Source organism: Momordica charantia (genome assembly GCF_013281855.1).
Source record: "Momordica charantia cultivar OHB3-1 chromosome 8 unlocalized genomic scaffold, Mcharantia_2.0 BLBB01000008.1, whole genome shotgun sequence".
Lineage (NCBI taxonomy): Eukaryota > Viridiplantae > Streptophyta > Magnoliopsida > Cucurbitales > Cucurbitaceae > Momordica > Momordica charantia.
In genome coordinates this window covers 35,190,645-35,201,562 of record NW_028275166.1, presented here as the reverse complement: position 1 = coordinate 35,201,562, position 10,918 = coordinate 35,190,645, and the positions used below count along the sequence as shown (strand labels likewise).

The following is a 10,918-nucleotide window of genomic DNA, read 5'->3' as shown; positions in this document are numbered from 1 at the left end:
ACAGATATAAAGTATAAAATGTTTAGAAATCCAACAATAACATTGATGTCCAAATGGCATTAGAAATGAGTTTGAGTAAGACTGAAGAGAAAAAGTTATTTAAGATTTAAGACGGGATAGCTAATAACAACCCAATAAGGCGATGGGAGTGGAAATGGAAGTCATACTCATCTCCGCTCCCCTTAAGAATAAGAATAATTTTTTCAAAGTCAAAAGAAAACTGGCTAGCTGTATTTGTCGAGATGTGGACACATTAAAATTCAATGAGGGAATTGTTAAATTAAGGGGTCATTTTCTTGTTTAAAAATGGACTCAAATAATTAATGCAACAGATCCGCGTGATTAGGAGGAAATTAAAGCAAGTGTTTTCCTGGCAATGAAATCAATTATGGAAGATTTTAATTTCAAACAAAAACGAACCAGCTTTAAGTAAATAGAAATCCTCCGTATCTACAGTTGGGTAAGGCTAAGGGTGTTGATGATTTGACGACGCAAGTAGCGGTTTCTTGTTCACACTTTCCCAGTAGTGGTTTCTTGTTCGGATTGGACCGTGTAAACGAAGGTGGCTGAAGAAATGTTGTCGTCGAAATCCTTGAGCGGCTCTAATACCTTGACCACGGCGCTCATTGTGGGCCTCTGCTTGGGGCGGTGGCTCAAGCACTGGTAAGCCAATGCGGCTGCCTTTTGAGCTCCCATTTCCGAGTATTGGCCTTCCAGTCTGGGGTCTATTATTCGGCCGAGTCTTCTGTGATCGTTCAGCAACGGCCTTGCCCACTCTGCCAAGTTCTGCTGCCTGCGGCGGCTGCTCTTCTCCACCGACCTCCGCCCTGTCAGCAGCTCCAAAAGCACTACTCCGAAGCTATACACATCACTCATCGCCGTCAAATGCCCTGAAAATCAAATTACTTACTTCAATCCCTTCATCGTTAAATTGCCATTGCCATTGCCACCAAGTTCAAGTTCAAATAGCCATACCAGTCATTATATACTCCGGCGCAGCATATCCGTGCGTCCCCATAACTCGGGTGGAGACGTGTGTGTTGTCTCCTTCTGGACCATCCTTTGCCAACCCAAAATCAGACAGCTTCGCGGTGTAATCCTGCAGTGCAAACAACATTATTCCAATTCAATTAATACAAATTGAGAGCCCATCTCTGTATCAGAACAGAACAAGATGCTTACAGAATCCAACAGAATGTTTGAGGCTTTGAAATCCCGATAAATGACTGGCTTTTCTGCTCCATGGAGAAATGCCAGACCCTGTGCAGCTCCAAGAGCGATCTTCATTCTGGTGGACCACGGCAATGGGATTGAATATTCTAACAAAGAGATGGGATTTCGATTAGAATTAAATGTAACAGCTTTAGGGGAAGGGAGAAGGGGGAGTATAAATGAAGTGCCAGGTTGGTTTACTTTTGAAAAGTTGATTCTCCAAGCTTCCTCTGGGCATATACTCATACACAAGCAGCCTATGCTCGTCTTCGCAGCAGTACCCAATGAGCTTCACAAGGTGGGCGTGCTTGAGTTGCCCAAGAAAAATCACCTCCGTCTGTCACACAAGCATAAACACAAACACAAACGGTGAACAGAATGAATTAAGTAACAAGGAGATGGAGATTGTAAGGATTAGTTACCAGCCACTCCCTGTGGCCTTGGGTGCCATCCAAATCGAGGAGTTTAATAGCGACGGGCTGAGCGGGCAAGGCGGGCCTGAGATTGTCATCGACGAAGCCCTTGTAGACGGGGCCGAACCCACCTTCTCCGAGGAAGTTAGAGGAGGAAAAGCTCTGGGAAATTAGCTTCAACTCGGCGAAGGTGAAGGCGTGTATGTCAGATCCAGCCAGAGAGATGGAGAGATCCTCCGACAGATTTCCGAAATCCACTTGGGAAATCCTCTGGAACGAACTCGGCTTCGCCACTACTTTCTTCACCTCCAGTTCCACCTCGCAACAGCTCGAGAATATGGATCTCCACTTCATCTTCTTCACTGCCATCGGCTTCCACAGATCCCCTCTCTGCACTCTGCCTTTCCACTTTCTACTTCCTGCTTGATAATGGAATGGAATCTACACAACCATTAGAATAGATTACCATGGAACAAAATGCAAATGAAAAGGCAAATGTATTTGGATTTCCACGCAAAGGCCCACACCGCCTCGCCTTCGCAAATAAAATAATATCCTCTACTCTACTGTACATCTACTTGACACCCTGTATCACACCATGCTCTATCCACGTGCGTATTCCAACCATCTTATTACTTATACGCCCACCCACTTCCTATTTTACATTTTTTTACTCTCATTTAAACACTAATAAAATGTTAAATTTTGGGACTATAGTAAGATTTAAACACTTGTTTTTTTCTTTTTAATTACATAAAAAGTCATAATTGTTTGCTTGATTACATATAATAAGATGAGATATCACTAATCACATATTAGACACAGAGTTGAGAGAGGCAGAGGAATCTTATGCTGTGAGGAAGAAGAGAGTAGTAGGTGAGGGAGGTGGGCCCGGAATTATTCAAAGTCAAGGAGCATTATTGATTTGTGAATACAATATTCTAAATCTAAAATGGAATTCTTTTTACAATAAAACTTGTAAAAACGCGTGAAAGGAGAACTAGAAGGCATAATTTGACAACGACAAAACTTTTCCCTAAGCAGCCTCCATAAGTCGAAGTCCTAATTACATAAATGAATTGGGAGCATTTCATAAAATTCTACACTTTCAACTGCAGCCTATTTCTGTTCCCAATACCATTTACTAACAAAACAACACGTGGTAGAGACGAAACACTGCTACTTTCTCACCACTTCCATTTTACAGCTTGTAGTAATTAAAAACTAATTAATTAGAAGACAAAAGTTAACGCGTTTGAGTTGGCACCGACTGAAAACGGTCTCAAACGGCGGCAGCTGCATCACCGTGCTACCTGCTAGCCGCCGCCGCCCACGACGGTCAACAAAAAAACCCTCCAAAGTTGACTTACAAATCAGATACACTGGTACCTTCATGATAAGAGATCCACACATCAAGTTTAATCGATCATTCACATCAACTTGTATTTGATCCAACTGCAAACATCAGAAAGATTACCTGTGGATTGATATGGATCAGATCTGTTTTATGAACATATCATTCATTTACTGCCCTGCCCAAATAGGAAATGCTGGGGATTTTCTTTTTTCCTCGTAAGTCATCTCTTTTGTAATTCTGTTCATCTGGATGGTGCCACCATAGCAACTGTACCAAAGTATCGTCATGCTTTTAAAGTTCAGATCAAACCAGAGTGGTCCCACTCAAGCTGAATCAAACCAGCTCAGCAAAAATAACGAACCTTATATTTATTTTATAATTTTAAAAAGCGAAATGAAATGAACTATGTACATTAGCAGAAACCTTTACCAATCCCCAGCCTCCCTTTCTTAAACCACAAAAGATTAAAGCATGGGAGTTAGCAGACTTATCGTTTGGTCTATGCTCATCGGCATTCTTCAACTCACTAACCTATGAAACTCTCCCCCAATCACCACCAATCATACAATTTATCACAAACAGTGAGAGGACAAGGGCAATCAATCCAAGGAATATTGTTGCCTAATGGTCTTGCATCCTGCACTTCTCATCACAATGCTTCACCGTCATCCACATCGGCTTCAGCACACCTCTTCCATCATTTTTCAAATTCATAATTCAAAAGGTTTTGCCTCTACTCCGCGTGTTTAAAGAAATTGTTGTTGAATTCAGACAGTGAGCTTTACACCCTTTGGTGAAGAACTCGAATCAGTATTGGCCTGAAAGTCCAAATGAGCAACAGAAACATCAATAACTAATGAAAAAAGGAGCTTGATAGTTCAAACCATCTATCTCCCACACTGCCAAGTCCAGTCCACTCTAAAAAATCTTATGAAATATTAACAAACTCAGTTCTGGAGAAAGTTCTGCTGTACATAACATGCACCTCGCAACAGAATAGAACAAATGAATAATGCAGAGATACTGTGGGTTTACAAAAAAAAAAAAAAAAAATGGAAAAGAAAAGAGAGAAATCACAGGTTCAACATACACACATGGGTAGTACAACAATAGCTAGCTACAATTAAGCCTTGAGAAATAGAGTCACTGTAAATATACTAACCGTCTCTTAGTCTACTCGTCTCATCCTTCACTTGCTTTTTGTGATCTGGCAAAGAAGAAGAAAGCACTTCCCAGTCGTTGCGGGCCAAAAATTCTTAGTCCACTATCATTATGGACCTCATCAAACAGCAATTGGCACGCATGATGGTTTTCTCACAAGCGGATTTCTCAATGATAACAACCCCAGGTTCAGGTTCTCTACCGCAGCTTGCTTGATTTGAGAGGCTTCATTAGGCATTCCAGCCTTCAGAAGGCAAGATATCAAAGAATTAATGGTTATTTCATCTGGAATGCAGTTGGTTTCCAACATCTTATAAAAAATGCTAATTGCTTCGACCATTCTCCCTTGCATACAGTTGCCAATAATGAGAATGGTAAATGTTATTTTATCAGGGCTGCATTTCTTCTCCCGCATCTCAGCCACTATCACATTTGCCTCGTCCACCTTCCCAGCCTTGCAGAACCCATCAATCACAGGATTATATATAAATGTTTTGGGAACAACCTCACTCAATTTCAAGTGCCTCAAAAAAAATCTCGCCTCCTGTATTCTATTTTCCTTACAAAGAGCATTGATAAGAACAGCATAGGTATACACATTCGGAGACAGGCCTCTTACTTTCATCTCCTCCCAGAGCTTCAAACCCTGGTTCACTTCACCTGCCCGGCAATAGCCATCAATTAGGGAAGTCAGTGTAACCACGTCTGGTGGACAGCCAAGAAGAAGCATTTTTTCATACATGGCCAAAGCAGATATCATGTCTCCAACTTTACCAAAACCATGAATGAGGACATTGAAAGTGAAGTCGTTGGGTTTGATTCCAGAACCAACCATCTCATCTAAAAGCCCAGAAGCTGCCTTCATATCACCCAATTTGCAATAGCCTGATATAATTGATGTGTAGGTAATAACATCTGGGGCAACCCCTTTCACTGACTGAACTTCTTTAAGCAAATCATGCCCTTTACTAATCTCATTAACCCTACAAAACCCATTTATAAGCGTATTGTATGAAACTATGTCAGGAAAGCAACCAAAATTTCCCATATTCTGGAAAAACTCAAAAGCCTTATGGATTTCTCCTATTCTGCACAACCCTCTAATTATAATATTGAAAGTGTAAGCATCCGGAATAAAATATGGTTCCAAGTGCTCTCTAAATAGTAGGACAGCTTCGTCTACTTGGTTCTGCTTGACTAACAAATTCAACAAATTATTGTATACAAAAGGACTCACTTTAATACCGTAACAGTGAACCTCATTAAGGAAAATTTTGGCAGAATCTAATTTTCCCATTTGAGCATACGAAGACACCAATAGTTCTACAACGGAACTATCCGGCAAAATGCCATCACACCTCATACAATCAAACACCATTTTTGCAGAACCATGGAGACCCATTTGACAGAGATTCCTCATAAGCAAATCATAGGTATTAAAACTATGATTAATGCTTAGGTGTGCTCTACTAAACTCAAAAAACTTCAAACCCAGTATTGGATCTTTAAACCGCTTAATAACCTCGAATGCGATTGAGGGGGTCAAGTTCCTACTCAGATAACCAAAGCAACCATTCAGGGAATGCGATCGAAAAAATAGAGTGCAAACAACCTTCGCTAGCCAAGCCTCCGGGTTTCGTATTACCTCTCTGTCATAAAAAGATCGAGCGCGTGACCCTCCGTCAGTAAAGCTATGAAATTGGGCAATGGAGAAACTGGAGGCTCGAAACCTGTAGGCACGGCTAGAGAAGAATAAGAGGGTCATCTGCAGCCCCACTCCATCACTGGACTCTGCTCTATCTTCCCATAAATTCTCAATCACAATCCTTGTTCGTTTACAACCAGGTATTCTGTCGGGTCTCTCAGATTGTGTATCTGATTCTTGCTCCCACTCCCTACTCTTCATGGAAAGAATGAAATATCCAATCTAACTCGCATAGCTAATATGAAATCCATTCTTTTTAAAAAGAAGTGAAGAACTGAATGAAGTGGATCGAAGCTCTGGTACCGTATTGGTGGTCTACAAAAAATGCTGATTGATAAAACACACCAACTTTTGGAAGAAGTAAAAACTGGAATGGTAGATGGGATTCTGAATTCCAATCAATGCACAGCCCGAAATATGATAATGCAAAAACTCCGGCAAAAACTCTTCATGGAGAGGACTAGGAGACAGCTGCAAAGCCGATGAGTCAATAACCCCCTGGTTCCTGCGTTTAGGGTTTTCCATTTTATTTTGTCTAAATTAAGTTTCAGTTCAGGTGGGTTCGTTTTGGGCTGGGGAGTCGAAGATCAGGGCCGATTTATCTGTAGCCCAAACTGGCCATCTAAGATTCGGGTCAACCCGACCCGACTCTAATAATGCCTCTATATTTTTTTTATCTTAAATCTTAATCATCTCTTGACATTTCTCATCTTCCCCATTTTGCATCTAACTCTCAAGTCTCACACAAGCCTTTCCTCTCTCTCCTCCATTTTCTCCTCTCACTCAACTCTTCGTCGCCGCCAGGTGTGGTTCCGTCGCCGCCCGCTTCCGTTGCCGCTCCCGTCTCTCTCCTCCATTTGAGTTCAAAGTCGACTGTTCAGAATTTGAAAACCCACAAAGTATGATAGATTGGTATTTCTAGCCTTCCTCATTCTAGTGCTCAAGAAAAAATTGATTGGGAAATAGAAAAAATAATGTCAAATTTGAGGATACTTCATACAAGTTGATCTACAGTAACTTAAAATAGCTACTTGTTATAAAAATTAGATCCATTAGAAAAGATGTTATGAGTTTGCATGGCTAAAATTTTGGGGTATTTGTGAATTTTTTATAAGATTTTGGTGTTGGAATTATCTGGGTTTCTGAGCATTGCTAAAAGTTATTTGTGCTTTTAACAACTTGCTTTCTAATTCACACTGCTCGTCTTGACAACGAAACTGTTCTGATTCATTTTGCTTGTGACCCTTTTCGTTTACTTGTTTGCAGTTTCATGCTAAAATGGTGCCAAGTTGGTAGCTTGTTACGATGTAATGTAGGAGTAATAAGTCTAGGACAAGAAAGAGAGAATAAAGGGGAGATACTTTTGTTTAGTATAATAAAGTAGGTGTGAAAAATTGAACTTCCGACCTGAAAACTGAGCTATGTTTGGAATGACAAGAACTTGTTTTTAACTTTAGAACCGACACAAATAAGTGTAACATTATAGAAGAAAGGATGGTCAAAGTGGTGGCCCTTGGGAAATTGGAAGTGAGGTTACATTGTCACCTCCACTGCCCATTATACAGGGAACCAAAATTGTTGAATCTCATAACATAACAAATCCAAAGAGTTCTATGGGTCCAAAGGCAAGTACTCAAGTTTGGGCTGGCAAGCGTCTCTACTCTCCCCTTTGGGCTTTCTGCTAAAGTTGTAACTTGTTCTTGACCTGCTCCGACTTACCTCCGTCGTTTCTCGCAGCGACTTTCGTACGGCCGGGAGTATGCCGCTAAAATGGTAAAAACCCAGAAACCCCACCCCAAATTGTCGTCCCTTTTCGCCGGGATTTAATTCGTGATCTAGTTTTTATCGTTTTCCTTGCTTTTTTGGCTAGGGTTTTGCATTGGCAACCGAATGCCAGCAGCACTGTTAACAGTCAGATCCTCAACGAAGTTTCTCAATGTGTTGAGAGTATCCATGGCGTTAAAGGGGGCAAGTGGAAAGCTACTCACCTTTTACAGACCCATCTTACGAGGTAATTGCACTCTTTTCATAGAGTCGTTTGTAAGAATATCTTCTTTTTTCCTTTTTCTCGAGAGGGGGCTGTGGCCGTCGGGATTTAATTACCCGAATGAATCTTAAATCTGTCAGCAGACCAAAACTTACCGGCGGCCGAGTTCCCACGCGACTTTCTCAGAATCTCACTGCCGGAGCAACCAAACAAGTATTATCTTATAATCCGTGGCCAACGGATCGTCTTAGAAGCTGATTTTACGATTCAAACTATAATGGAGAAGTTGCAGTCTTACAAATTGCGCGTTGCTCTCAATTTCGAGGTTCAACACCCAACTTTTCTAGTTCTCATGTAAACTGCACTTTCCCATGTCCAGAAATTCAAAATTGAAGTTGATTTTTGTGGCTTTCTGGTGTCTGATCTTTTGCCCTTTTGTTTTAGTTCGTGTGAGATCGATAAATCTTTGGTTACAAACAGTTTACCTTATTATTTTTTAGGGGTTCCAATACCAATTAGGGGATTTCCAACTGAGAGTGGGAAAAGTTGTTCCCAACCATTCTGAGAATTTGAGAGGAATAGTTATGGAGGTAAGGCTCATTTCATCATTTCATGATAACTCTTTTCTTGTCTGTTAACAATTGCATGCTCTTCTTATTGGTTTTTTATGTCAATATTCTTTATCTGAGCGAGCAGTTTCTTTCCCATGGGCTGTGTCAAAACAATGTTTGGTACAGGAAGTATTGATTCAACTTATCTTAATGCTTAACATGGCCTCTGTTGTTCTCATTTTGATAAACAATGAAGTGGAAGAGAAAGGCCAATCATCTGATAGAAGTATCAACTATCATTTTCTCTGAAAAGTTTGTGTAAGGTCGCGATCTTATGTTGAGAAGTAGTGAGATCTAGTTAGGTTAGGATTTCCTTGCAAGCCTGTGTAAGAGTAGTCATGAATCAATTAATTGCTCTGAAATAGTTGATTTTATTCAGTTTGGAAAGTGTCTTTCAACTCATTTGGATGCTTGGAAATAGTGTTTGGTCTTTGCTTGCGCTCGACTTCATTGTGGTGCTCATCCTTGAACAAAATAAAGTGAGATAGACTGCCTATCACCTTTCAATCATCTGCTCTTGTTATCCTCTTTCCCCTTCCATATCGTTCTTCAGAAACACATTGCCATGTTCTTTATTGTATTGTCAAGTCCAAGTCCAAGTCCAAATAGGATATGCTAGCAACTAAGCAAGTGTGATGAAGCCTCCCTCTGAGATGGATTGCTCGCATGCTGAAGTTGGAAACCTGAAACTTCTCTAGGAAATTTAAAGTTCAGTTCTGTAATTTGGTTTTAACCTACTTTGATGTATATTATATTGGATGTATTGTATTGTTAGTTCTGGGAAGTAAGAATCATATTTAAGTGGGATTAATTAGAAACTAGAATCTCTGTCAAATGTGTGCACATTTGATTTTTGTGCTGTAATTACGAAAATGGCTTTTTGCTGCTGTTCCAATTGACGACCATTTAGAACAGTTGAGACCATATATTGCTCGTGTCGCAGTTTTTTCTTTTCTTTTTTTTTTCCTTTTTGAGAAATGAAGCGTGGGATTCAAACTCATGATCTTTTGGTCAGAGAATGTGCCAATTTCGCTCATGTTGGCACTTGTGTCGTAGTTATGCAATAATGTACTAAATCCTGTATATTGCAGATGGAGTATCTTCCAATTTCTCCAATGGAGAAATCAAGACAGGTGATGGGGGGATTCTTCGAGGTATGGCAAGAAGCCATGTCAAAAAGTTCACTGCCAGGTCGTTTCATGCACATAGAACCGAACTTTGCAGAATATGGACTGTTGGATTACTACACTCCTCAACCACACAGCCGTTCAGTATGCCAATGTCATGGCTCAACTAATAGGAACAGTTCAAGCAGTTCAATCAGTGAGAAATTAGGATATAAATTGTTTGGTTTATCAGTTTGAGATCTGAACTTCATGTTAGTTGTTTTTCTTCATTTTCAAACAGTTCAATCAATGAGAAATCAGGATATAAATTGCTTGTTTTACCAGTTTGAGATCTGAACTTCATGGTATTGTTATTAATGCTTAGGTGTGCTCTACTAAACTCAAAAAACTTCAAACCCAATATTGGATCTTTAAACCGCTTTATAACCTCGAATGTGATTTAGGGGTTTAAGTTCCTACTCAGATAACCAAAGCAACCATTCAGGGAATTCAATTGAAAAAATAGAGTGCAAACAACCTTCGCTAGCCAAGCCTCTGGGTTTCGTATTACCTCTCTTTCATAAAAAGGTCGAGCGTGTGATCCTCCCACGTCGTCAATGGACTCTGCTCTATCTTCCCATATATTCTCAATTACAATCCTTGTTTGTTTACAACCAGGTCTCAGGTTGTGTATCTGATCCTTGCTTCCACTCCCTACTCTTCATGGAAAGAATGAAATATCCAATCTAAGTCGCTTAGCTGATATGGAAAGAATGAAATATCCAATCTAAGTCGCTTAGCTGATATGAAATCTATTCTTATTTAGAAGAAGTGAAGAACTCAATGAAGTCGATGGAAGCTCTGGTACTGTAAAAGTACATGGGATTCTGAATTCCAATCAATGCACAGTCCCAAATGTGATCAACCCTCTGGTTACTCGTCTAGGATGATAATTTTTTTCATAATTTTTTTTTCCTTTTCAGTACAGGTGAATATTCAAGCTCATGACTTTTTGATGGAAGATATGTGTCATTTTTATTTATGGAGTATATAAATAAAAGTAAAATTTGTAAAGTGGTATTATCAAAAAATAAATTATTATAATGTTGATAATTTTAAACTTGAAGATATATTAAAGTTTATATTTTATCTATTTGAAAACCTAAAGTGATGGATATATAATAGTTAAAGTATTTCTAATTCTAGCTCTTTTTGAAGGGCTGTGAATTTAAATCATCACCTTACACATAAACATTTCTATTAAAAAAAACTATATTTTCTATATTAACGAGATGGAGTGGAGCAGGATTGACATATTTAATAAAATTATACTTATCTTAATTATAAAATTATTTATTACAAGTCA

General features: G+C 39.5%; 2 protein-coding genes and 1 pseudogene across 3 annotated transcripts; 1 reads left to right on the top strand and 2 right to left on the bottom strand.

Moving 5' to 3' along the window:
* Positions 1–320: 320 nt before the first annotated feature.
* On the bottom strand, positions 321–2,294 carry LOC111021881 (EPD1-interacting receptor-like cytoplasmic serine/threonine-protein kinase 5A). The gene is given in 6 exon segments (XM_022298993.2): positions 321–855; positions 858–890; positions 976–1,099; positions 1,183–1,319; positions 1,414–1,549; positions 1,635–2,294. Coding segments are annotated over 6 exon segments (1,179 nt in total). The 5' UTR covers positions 1,995–2,294; the 3' UTR covers positions 321–466.
* A 1,031-nt stretch (positions 2,295–3,325) lies between these two features.
* Positions 3,326–6,375, bottom strand: LOC111021880 (Pentatricopeptide repeat (PPR) superfamily protein). Its single transcript, XM_022298992.2, has 2 exons — positions 4,145–6,375; positions 3,326–3,800 (listed from the first exon to the last, which is right to left on the bottom strand). Exon 1 carries the CDS (start codon positions 6,047–6,049, stop codon positions 4,265–4,267), a length of 1,785 nt encoding a protein of 594 aa, XP_022154684.1. The 5' UTR covers positions 6,050–6,375; the 3' UTR covers positions 3,326–3,800; positions 4,145–4,264.
* Positions 6,376–6,544: 169 nt separating this feature from the next.
* LOC111021884 (mediator of RNA polymerase II transcription subunit 20a-like) lies at positions 6,545–9,896 on the top strand (annotated as a pseudogene). Its single transcript, XR_015792775.1, has 6 exons — positions 6,545–6,747; positions 7,115–7,621; positions 7,719–7,859; positions 7,979–8,160; positions 8,336–8,425; positions 9,538–9,896. The product of XR_015792775.1 is annotated as a mediator of RNA polymerase II transcription subunit 20a-like (transcript).
* The last annotated feature ends 1,022 nt before the right edge of the window (positions 9,897–10,918 follow it).